The sequence below is a fragment of the Aegilops tauschii genome, chromosome 2 (genome assembly GCF_002575655.3).
Source record: "Aegilops tauschii subsp. strangulata cultivar AL8/78 chromosome 2, Aet v6.0, whole genome shotgun sequence".
Taxonomy (NCBI): Eukaryota; Viridiplantae; Streptophyta; class Magnoliopsida; order Poales; family Poaceae; genus Aegilops; species Aegilops tauschii.
Window position 1 is genome coordinate 389,140,213 of NC_053036.3, and position 11,285 is coordinate 389,151,497.

Consider the following 11,285-nt stretch of genomic DNA (forward strand, 5'->3'; position numbering starts at 1 on the left):
CGGTGGCGGCTGGAGAGACGAGGGCGATGAAGCGAGGAGAGGGACAGAGTGCGGCTGGCTCCGGTTGGGTTCGACCGGACCCGGCTACATGGAGCGACCGAGACGGGTGCGAGAGTTACCGAGCGGGTGCGCGCGGGTAGGCCACCGTGGCAGCTGACACGTAGGGCCGGTCGGTCAGATACGTGGTCAATACGAGCTTATACGCCTGTCAGACCGTTTTGCAACACTTAGGCTTAGAGTTGGCACTGCATGGCAAAAAAAGTGACTAGTGATACTGATTCGTCACAACGTGCTGTCGAGATGCCCTTACAAAAAGCCAATAGTGGTAGTGGACCACCAAAATTTCGCCAGCAGTACATCACTACCCTCTCGCTCCCCTGCCAAATTCGAATTGCGTTGCGCTACGCTTGTCGACCGGCGATGCGGCCTGCGGCGAGTCCCGGCGGCGGAAGGAGGATGTCCCCGGGCGAAGAGGCTCTGCGGTCGTTGAAGAGGCCGCGCCACCCCGTTGATCCCGGCTCCGGCTCGGACTCCGGCTCCAGCTCCGACTCGGAATCCGACGGCGATTTCGTCAGGTGCCGCGCATCTGATTTCGAGCTTTCCCTCTTCGATTCGGTGGTTCACATTTCTAATTCCTTCTCGGTTTAATTCCGTGATGGCTCCTTTTGTGGCGGGCGCAGTGACTTGAGGCAGATCGCGTGCCTGCTGCGGTTGATCAAGAGCGGGGCCAACAAGGATCGCCAGAAGATGTGCGAGCAGATCATCGCCAGGTGCGGAGAACAATATTCTTTCGGTTGAACCTCTGAATTTTCTCTTATCGCGGTATGTGCTAGCGTGCAAAAAAATTGGGATATGCGTATATGCTACCCTAGCGGCTTCTTCTGATGCATTTCGTGCTCGCCGATTTGTTCGGAGAGACTTACAGTTCATGGTCACTGGGAGGGATGTGCAACAAATAAACGTTGCACGTATGCAATCCTGCAATGTGTTCAGTCGGCTGATTATATGTGATTAATGCAGGAACTAGGTTCGTTTGGTGGTACCTGTCAGTTTTTGCATATTATGCGGAGCGATATGCACTGTGAGTGGTGTGAGGAAAATGGGCATATTAATTTGATGGGTTCCCGGATTCATGTTTTGTATGTCATGGCGTGGCTTTGTTCGGGTGAGTTGATTTTCAAAACTACGGCTGGCCTGAACATTTCTATAAACTTTTCAGAACTATTACAAAGACCCTAGTTATTGCACATCTAAGTGACTCAATCAAGCATAAAAAGAAAAAAGAAAAAGAAAAAAATACCCACACGAATCTCCGTGTAAAATTAATGACATGGGACTTAGATGTGCAATACTTATGGCACATCTAGATGTGCTTTAGGAAAATTGTACAAAGAATTATTTACACAGGCATCGGGGAGAAAAAGCAGTCAAAAATTGTAACATGTGGTCTAAAGGGACTCCATTGACTGTACTGTGAAGTTTGAAGCGCATAATGTTGCTGATCATTATTCTTTTACCTTTTCCTTACACCGTTTATTCCTTTACTTTTCTCAACCTGACAGTGTCGCAGCCAATATTCAGACTATGCTTGAAGATACCAAGTCCAAGTTTGAGAAGGAAAGGTAACTCACTTTCTTGTGAACTGTGAAACAATACCTGCATGTACAATTACGCCTGAAACCATTTCTATCCGAAAAGAAAACTTGTTCGTTTTTATTTAGAACGCAGTGTAACTGTTATATTTGCATGTGCAGGCAGAACTTGCTGAAAGTATTGTCAGGCACTTCGAAAGAGGTATTCAGTTTAGAATTCTTTCGGATTGTCGACTAACTTACTGATTTGCCTAAGATTGAATTATGGCATGTGATTTGCACTATTAGCAGTGTGAAAGTTCATTGAACGAAGAGTACACCAAGCTTCAGGAAACATATGAAATGTTCTGTGAAGAAAATGATGCACACTTACAAACCTTCAAAGGTATGGCAAATAAGAGCTGGTTGTCATTTTCACAAGTATATCGTGTGCTTCTATCCAGATTTATCTAGGATTTTAGGGCGTTATGCCATGTGATGTCATTTGGTCTAATCAGCCAGTACGGAGTACGTATGAACTGTGATTCTTATCTTTGGAAAAATATATCGAGGAATGAATTATACCTGGTTTTGATGCAAACAGAATCTACATGACACTTGTATTCATGTGTTGTTTCTAAATACGCATTTCTTGGCTGCTGCTTGTCAGCGACTCTGGCATTATTTGGATGATGTTCCCATACAAGACGTTCAGATCTTACTGATTCTGCAAAAATATTTGGCTCTTATTTGACTTGTTAAATGTCTTGTTACGCAGACCTATTCTCACAAGTTGAAGTTGAGAAAAAGAAACTGCTTGAGCAGTATCAATATCAGAGTAAGTGACTAGAGGATCCATCATTTCCCTCGGACGGAAATATGCTGTTCTTACACTCAAATCCTTGAAACAGGGGAGGAGACGGCTACATTGTCTGAATTTGGTGACACCTTCTCAGAGAAGATAACAAATGCCAAACCATCACCGAAAAGGATGAAGCAGGTGTGGCAAAATTCACAACTGCTTGCATTTCTTAGACTTCATTTTTAGCTACCCCGTCACGCCTAAAGCTGAATGACCAGCCAATTCTTTTTGTTCCATGGCTTGAAACACCTCTTCCTGCAAAATACTGCATTCTTTTTTCGCAGGATGACAAGTCTTTCATCATCTTCTGCAAGTCGGTTGGTTCATATCTTGAGTGCGCATCGGATGACGATTTTGACCTTGATGATGAGTGACGCTCCTTCTCTTCTTGTCCAGCGTACTAATCGTTTGAAGCGACACATAGAAAAGGATCTCGTTATTTTTCTCTTATTTTTCAGGTTTTCTCCTTTAACCAACATGTTAGAGCATCTTAAGGACCTCATGTATAGCCTATAGGTGAGAAGGCTTCACAGTTTGTATTAGGTACATTGCCTCGGACTATTTTTTTTACATAGGTACATGCCTCGGACTCGTGAAAAGGAAGTGTATCATAAATTTGTCTGCAATGTTGGATTGGCTTGAGAGGTTGGTGTAAAGCCCCAGATTTAAAACTAGCTTCAACCCAACCTTGTGTTGGATCGGCGAAGGCCATTTACATGTAGCAATTCTTATGTTTTCGTCCTCACTTCTCGCAAAACGCTAACCAGAGTTTTCAACGGAACACTTGGTATGCAATCAGTTGAACTAGCAAGTTCGGACTATCCCTGCTATGCTGACACATCCATAGAAAGACAGGAGAATTTTCCAGGATATTTAAGTTACAAATTCAAGCCACGGTCCTATAATACAAAAGGCTCTTATTGAAAAATTTGTAAGGATTGAACTAGCCTAAAATTAGTGATAAAAAGTTGGGGTCCTGCTAGGCCTGCAAATTGCAAAACGTGATGAGCTAATACAAAATGAACTTTTTCCTTTTGTGGGAATGAACTTGAAGCACTAAACTCCTCATATGTCTTAGACATCGACACTCAAAAACTGGAAAGTGGGCTGCGGCTTGCACCCCTATCTAAAATACCTTTGAAAATCTCCTAAGAAGCCCTTAAAATGGAGATTTGTCGCTGTAACATGATCAAAAGAACCAAAAAGATCATAAGGATTATAATACTCCAAATGACGTTGAGCATGAACATAAACTTTACAATGTCAGTAAATTGACTACTTCCTGAGGTCAAGTTCCCCAGACCCTAGGTCCTCCATGTTCAAGTATGCGACATCGATGCCATCCGTTTCACAAAATAAAACGGTCACAGTTCAACCATCCAACTCTCAGATTCTGAGGTTAGATCACACTTCAACCAGATGGTACAGGCACTTACGAGATTAGTACCAACGCTGTGCAAAAAGAGCACCGTTAATATTCAGCCATTTTCAGAACACATCGTTCCAATTGACGCTATAAATTTTAGATATGTAGTTTGTCATGCCAGACAGAATGACGCTGTCCATGGTCTCCAACATCTTGCGGTTGCAGTTCAGATTCTCCTGCTGCTGCTCTGCTAGCGATTTCTCCTCATCTAGTTCATGCTACAAGGTCCGAAAAACAATAAGCATCAGAGAATGCTTGCATAAATCCACTAATTACTAAGTAATCCGCGAATAAAGCACAGAACAGGAACACACATGTGAAAGATGATTGCCATTGAATTTCAGAACTGAGGGTCTACAAAATGGATTTTACCTCAATTAGTGCAAAGTTCTCCACCTCATGTCTCCTGGAGAGTATCTTCGATTTTTTTAGAATCTCATAATCAGGATCTCTGTTGCCCACCCAGCGAAATTTTAACTTACTCCCAGGTCTCCGGGGGCGATCATTGAACATCTCAGCCGTAGCATGCTTCGCCCTAACAGGCCTTGGAATTCCAGAGATCATAAAAGGGAAGCCATGCAGCATACTGACCACAACTTCAGCATCCTTCTCAGTTTCCATCTCTACTAATGCAGATTGAGGAATATTGTAGGGAATGGTGTAGTTCACAACAAAACTAACCTTTCTGATACTACAAAATTGACTCAAAGCTGTTTTTATGACTGCCTCTGTAGCCTGGTGAGACAAGTTGTCAAGGTATACAGTTCGTTTGACCTTCTCCTCGAACTCCTGATACTGCTTTATGGCTTCCAACTCTGCAGTACTCTTACTTTGATTAGCAGCCTGGCCATCAGAAGTGGAAAGCTTCATTACAGATGTATTCTGGCTGGTGCCGGTAGCCAGCACTGCAGAGGTGCGCGGCTTCTTGCGTGGGGTGATTTTCTTAGCTGGATCAGTTGATCTTTTGCTTGGGGCCTTGTTTCTAGCCACATCAGACAGCTTCTTGGTGGGAATGGTGTGGTTAGCATTTTCAAACACATCAGATTTTATAGCAGTGGTTGACAGGGTCCTGCTTGTGTTGCTCTTAGGCTCTGTAGCCTTGTGAGAGAGGTTGTCAAGATATACAGTTTCCTTCATCTTCTCCTCCAACTCTTGATGCTCCTTTATGACCTCCATGTTTGCAGCACTGGTACTTTGTTCCACAGCCTGGTCAACATAAGCAGAAAGCTTCATTCCAGGGGTCTTCCCGCTGGTACCAGTAGCTTGTACTGAAGAGGTACACAAACTCTTGTGTGGGGCATTTTTGTTAGCTCGATAAGTTGGTCTATTGCTTGGGCCATTGTTTTTAGCCTCACCAGACAGCATCTTGCTGGGAATGGGATGATTAGCTTCTTCAAACACCTCCTTAGACTTCACAGCGGTGATCGTTTGATTCCAGCTTGGGTTGTTACCCTCTTCATCTGCTACTTTATTGTCAGTATTGTAGAGCAGTTTCTTTCTTGGGGAGTTGCTATGTTCCTCCTCACCCTGCTTTCTAGTTGTTGTAAGGCTCTTGCTTGGGCTGTTGCCAATATGATCTTTAGGCAATTCCTGAAGTTGAAGACGAAGCATCATGCTCGAGATGTTGTTCACCTCTTCACACAGTCCATGTTTAGCAGCGTAACTGCTTGGATCACTTCCTTGCTCTTCAGCAGTGACTCTCAGGTTCATGCTCAGGATGTTGTCATTTGCCTCATCCGGTAGTTTGTTGCCTGAGGTATCGCTCTCAGACTCAGCGGACCGTGTCTTGCTAAAGGTGTTGCTATTGGCCCCATTACAGTGTCCCACTCTTGGGGAGTGGCTGCTTGCCTCACCATGTGCTGGAGTGGTCATCAGATTCTTGCCTTGGTTGTCAGTAATCAATTTGTTGTCCTCAGGATACTGTTTTATGGAATCCAAATCTGCAGCACTCTTACTTTGATTAACAGCCTGGCCATCAGAAATGGGAAGCTTCATTCCAAAAGCATTCTGGCTGGTATCAGTAGTCTGTAATGCAGAGGTGCGTGGCTTCTTGCGTGGGGTTCTTTTCTTAGCTGGATCAGTTGATCTATTGCTTGGGGCCTTGTTTCTTGCCACATCAGAAAGCTTCTTGCTAGGAATGGTGTGGTTAGCATTTTCAAACATCTCACACTCCATAGCAGTGGTTGACAGGATCCTGCTTGGGTTGCTCTTAACCTCTGTAGCTTGGTGAGAGAGGTTGTCAAGATTGACAAGAAATACAGTTCGCTTGAACTTCTCCTCAAACTCTTGAAACTCCTTTGTGACCTCCGTGTTCGCAGCATTGGTATTTTGCTCCACAGCCTGGCAAACGGAAGCAGAAAGCTTCATTCCCGGGGTGTTCCGGCTCGAAGAGGTAGGCAGCCTCTTGTGTGGGGAAATTTGTTTGGCTGGATCAGTTGGTGAATTGCTTGGGGCATTGTTTTCAACCTTCTTGGTGGGAATGTGGTGGTGAGCTTCTTCAACAACATCCTCATACTTCCCAGCGGTGATTGTGAGGTTCCAGCTTCTGCTGTTACCCTCTTCATCTTCTTTGTTGTCAGTATCATAGTGCAGTTTCCTTCTTGGGGAGTTGTTATGTTCCTCATCATTCTGCATTCCGGGGGTTATATCGTTCTTGCTTGGGCTGTTGTCTATATGATTTTCAGGTAATTCCTGAACTGGTAGAGGAAGTATCATGCTCAAGATATTGTTGTTGGCCTCTTCACATGGTCCCTGTTCAACAGCATAACAGTTTGCATCGCTTGCTTGCTCTTCATCATCGACTCTTAGGTTCTTGCTCAGGGTGCTGTAAGTTGCCTCATCCGGGTGTTTATGGCCTGAGGTATCGCTCTCAGATTCAGCAGACAGTGTCTTGCTCAGGGTGTTCCTACTGCCCTCATTACACAGTCCCATTCTTGGGGAGTGGCTGCTTGCCTCACCCTGTACTGGAGAAGTTATCAGATTCTTGCCTGGTAGAGGAAGTATCGTGCTTAAGATATTGTTGTTGGCCTCATACGGTCCCTGTTTAGCCGCATAACAGTTTGCATCACTTCCTTGCTCTTTATCATCGACTTTTAGGTTCTTGCTCAGGGTGCTGTAAGTTGCCTCATCTGGTTGTTTGTTGCCTGAGGTATCACTCTCAGGTTTAGCAGACAGTGTCTTGCTCAGGGTGTTGCTACTGCCCTCATTACACAGTCCCATTCTTGGGGAATGGCTGCTTGCCTCACCCAGTACTGGAGCAATTATCAGATTCTTTCCTGGGCTGTCAGTACTCATTTCAGGTACTTCCTTACTTCCGGTTTTGTTAATCCTAGGTACTTTCTTGCTCAGGGTGAGGGAGGCGTCAGGCAACTTCTTCCTCGGTGGTAAACGTATACGTATGATGTTCCATGAACGGTCTCCCTTCCTGTCATCAGTTTCGTTGCTGATTTCAGCAGTCTGGTTTTCTGAGGCAGACATTCCCTTGACACACAAGAAACTCCTGCAGGTTGTGAATAAAATGGCGTGATGAGAATGAACAAGAAAAGTGCTTATAACATCATATGCTGACCATTCAAAATAGAAATCCATTCGAGAGAAAAAATATCACATGCTGAATTAATAAGGTCCCAGTTGGTTCATCAATTTTAGCACAATGTCAGACTTAATTCACGCTACAATGTAACTGGCCTAACATAGTAACATAGATGTAGCCCTGGCTTGCAAACGCACTGCATTAAAACGTCCATGCTAGATGCTAGCCATAGACCAAATCCGAGATGCTTCCAACAGTGTCCCTAAAGCAATTTGGTGACCTGATACATGTTATGCAGAGACAGAAATGCGGATTCACCATTTCACAGAAAATGGTGACACGAGCTGCGGCTATATATATACACAATAAATACAAATAATGCATATAAAATAATATATTTTCAAGTATATGTTTATGCTAAACGAAGATACTATAAGCCAGAAACATAGAAATTGATCCTTAAACAATCTAGAAGGAGAGGAGAATGAACTGAACAGGGTATGGTGGGCAAACCCCGGGCCAGAAACTAAGTGCTTATAAGTTATAACTATCCAAAAAATATCTCTTGTGAAAGCATAGAAACATATGGCCCGGTTGCACAATAAATGTAAAAGTTAAACTCAATGTTTAACGATCCAATAAGTTAGACGAAAACTACAAGAGTTAATACAGGGATATAAAAGAGTACAAAATAGATGGTTTGGTTCATCTGCTCGTCCCACAACATCAAGTGAGATAGTTAATCACTGAACCAACACCTTCAAGACATCAAAACATGGTAACATTTCTTCATCTTCTGTTCTAAACATGAAACTGGTGATAAAATGCGTCAGTTTGAGGATTCAATTCAGCGCATATATACAAAAGAAAAAAAGATAGAAATTATACCTAATACAACACGCGTACAGACAGCCGCACGCCTGCGCTTGCAAGGGGGCGACCAGAAGCTTCGCTCGGCGGCGCACCAACGGAGGGGGGAAGAGGAGCCGGCGGTCCGGCGCGGATGTGGGGAGGGGAACGACGCGTAACAGCCGGTAGCGCGAAGGGGGAAGCCGAGGAGGAGCCCGACGGCGATCGTCTGAATCAGCGCCGGAGGCCGAGTAGTCAATAGCCGAGGGCCGGAGGGGTGGGGGCGCGCGCAGCACGACGAGGCAGCGCAGGCGGCGGCCGGCCTGGGCGCAGACGCGCAGCGCGGCGGCACGGTAGCGAGCAGTTTGCTTCGCAACAAAGCGAAGAGGAATGCAGAACAAGGAGAGGAGAGGCGACGCGTGCGTGCGTGCGTGCGTGCGCCCGGGCCGTGCTGTCTGCCTTCGCAGTGATATTCGGCAGATCCCGGGCTGATTCTAAAGCCCGTAAACATAGGGTCCAGAAAATATATCAAGGCCCCGGGCCGCGGCCCAAGGTGCCACGAGAGCAACATCACAGGGAGCAACTAATTGACGAGCGCCAGCGAGCCCATCTAAAATGATTGATGCATGGCGACAAGAACACATATTTTTTTCATCTCCGTACAAGCCGCCGAAGGCGGAAGAACCAAATAAAATCTCTCCAGAGACCGGACGGGTAGTTAACTGAGGATACGTCAGAAATGGAGGTTTTGACCACAACCTTTTATCAGGACCTGTATACATCTGAGGGTGTTCATGATATGGAGCAGGTGCTTGAGACAGTCCCGACCAAAGTAACACCAGCAATGAATGATACATTGAATGCTCCGTACAGTCAGAAAGAAGTTAAAACAGCCTTATTTCAGATGTACCCAACTAAAGCACCCGGGCCGGATGGTTTTCCGGCGCACTTTTTTCAGCACCATTGGGATACATGCGGGGATGACGTCACCAAGGCAGATTTGAGGATTGTAGAAGGCACTGAATCTGCGGAATGCATAAATGAGACGGTCTTGGTATTAATTCCCAAGGTAAAAAATCTCACGCTTCTGTCTCAGTTTCGCCCAATCAGTTTGTGTAACGTAATGTATAAGATTGCTTCGAAGGTTATCTCTAACAGATTGAAGGTAGTTTTATCTGATATTATCTCAGAGGAGCAGTCAGCTTTTGTTCCAGGTAGATTGATCACAGATAACATCATAACAGCTTACGAGTGCTTGCATTTTATGAAGAGGAACAAGGCCAAGAAGAATCAGTCATGTGCCCTCAAACTCGACATGATGAAAGCTTATGACAGGGTGAAGTGGCCATATCTCAAAGCCATTATGCTCAAACTGGGGTTCAATACCAGATGGGTAGATATTGTCATGAGCCTGGTTACTACGGTAAATTTCTCTGTTTTGTTCAATGGGAAGAGACTACAACAATTTAAACCTTCACGTGGAATCAGACAAGGGGACCCGATATCTCCATACTTGTTCTTGATAGCAGCAGAGGGCCTTTCGTGCCTTTTGAAATCCAAAAGTGAGTCATCCAACTTGAATGGTCTACAGGTTGCTCCTTCGGCGCCACCAGTGAGCCATCTCCTATTCGCTGATGACAGACTGTTGTTCTTCAAGGCAAATAGTAGGTGCTAATGAGGTGCACCATGTTCTGGACACATATTGCTGGGCAACTTGGCAGCGAATTAATCATGATAAATCATCAATCTATTTCAGCAAAGGGGTACCAGAGGTCAGACAAGAGATTAAAAACATCCTCCACGTCCCTAATGAAACCCTCAATGAAAAGTACTTGGGAATGCCTTCTGATATTGGCAGTTCAAAGAATGGTGCATTTAAATATCTAAAAGACCGACTCTGGAGTAAGGTTCAAGGGTGGATTGAGCGCACTATGTCCATGGCTGGAAAAGAGGTGTTGGTCAAGTCTGTTGCCCAGGCTGTACCTGTCTTCTCTATGTCTTGCTTCAAGCTGCCTAGAGGATTGTGTGAACACCTAAATATGCTAATCAGAAAGTTCTGGTGGGGGAGCAAGGAAGGAAAGCGAAAGCCTCATTGGGTCTCATGGAAAACTATGACGCAACCCAAGAGTATGGGAGGTTTGGGTTTCAAAGATTTCGAACTGTTCAACCTAGCAATGCTGGCTTGGCAAGCATGGCGATTGCTACAGAGCCCGGAGTCCCTGAGTGCACGTGTTTTGAAGAGCATTTATTACCCAAACTCCGAGATCCTTGAGGCCGAACTTGGAAGTCACCCAAGCCAGGTATGGCGCGCCATAGTTGAAGGCAGGGATACATTAAAGCAAGGTCTGATAAAACATATTGGCAATGGTGCTGCTACTGATATTTGTCACAGAATTGGTTGCCTAGAGAGGGAATGTTCAGACCATACGGAAGTATTGTTCCAAACCCTCCCACCAAAGTGTCCGAGCTCATTAACAATACAACAGCTTCCTGGAATACTCAGCTCCTTCAAGCTACCTTCATACCAATAGATGTTCAGACCATACTCGGAATTCCGTTGTGCACTAGGAATATACCGGACTTTTGGGCGTGGCACTTTGAGAAACACGGTTCTTTTTCTGTAAAATCTACATATAACATGCTTGTTGCCACCAAGCACCGAAGGGAGGCGTGGCTGGATGGGACTGCAAGCCCATCAAGCTCCGATGCAGAGGGCAGAGCATGGAAATCGCTTTGGAAGACACAAGTCCCAGGGAAAATCAAAATGTTCTTGTGGAGGCTCTCGAAACACTCATTACCAACTAATGACGTAAGAGCACATCGCCACATGGCTGATTCGGACTAGTGCGGGTTGTGTGGAGCACAGGACTCATGGCGTCATTCTTTGCTTGAGTGCACAACGTCGAGGAGTGTGTGGGCGCTGACGGATGAAGAGATCACACATAAAATCATAGAGAATACGGAACCAAATGCAAAACAGTGGTTGTTTACACTTATGCAGAAGCTTTCACATGACCAGTTTATCCTTATGGTAGTGATGCTTTG

The 11,285-nt window shown here is 45.1% G+C and overlaps 1 protein-coding gene and 1 non-coding gene across 4 annotated transcripts; one reads left to right on the plus strand and one right to left on the minus strand.

Annotated features, from left to right (window-relative positions):
• The first annotated feature begins 334 nt into the window (after positions 1-334).
• On the plus strand, positions 335-3,104 carry LOC109783635 (uncharacterized). Its single transcript, XM_020342228.3, has 8 exons — positions 335-575; positions 681-770; positions 1,563-1,622; positions 1,755-1,794; positions 1,881-1,977; positions 2,350-2,409; positions 2,483-2,571; positions 2,718-3,104. Exons 1-8 carry the CDS (start codon positions 421-423, stop codon positions 2,805-2,807), a joined length of 681 nt encoding a protein of 226 aa, XP_020197817.1. The 5' UTR covers positions 335-420; the 3' UTR covers positions 2,808-3,104.
• Positions 3,105-3,628: 524 nt separating this feature from the next.
• On the minus strand, positions 3,629-8,678 carry LOC109783636 (uncharacterized). 3 transcript variants are annotated; one of them, XR_012202809.1, is made up of 4 exons: positions 8,280-8,678; positions 8,080-8,204; positions 4,232-7,358; positions 3,629-4,077 (listed from the first exon to the last, which is right to left on the minus strand). It is a non-coding gene; the product is annotated as an uncharacterized protein (transcript). The 3 variants fall into 3 exon arrangements; XR_012202810.1 differs by having other exon boundaries at positions 8,150-8,204; positions 8,280-8,666; XR_005768371.3 differs by lacking the exon at positions 8,080-8,204.
• Between the last annotated feature and the right edge of the window lie 2,607 nt (positions 8,679-11,285).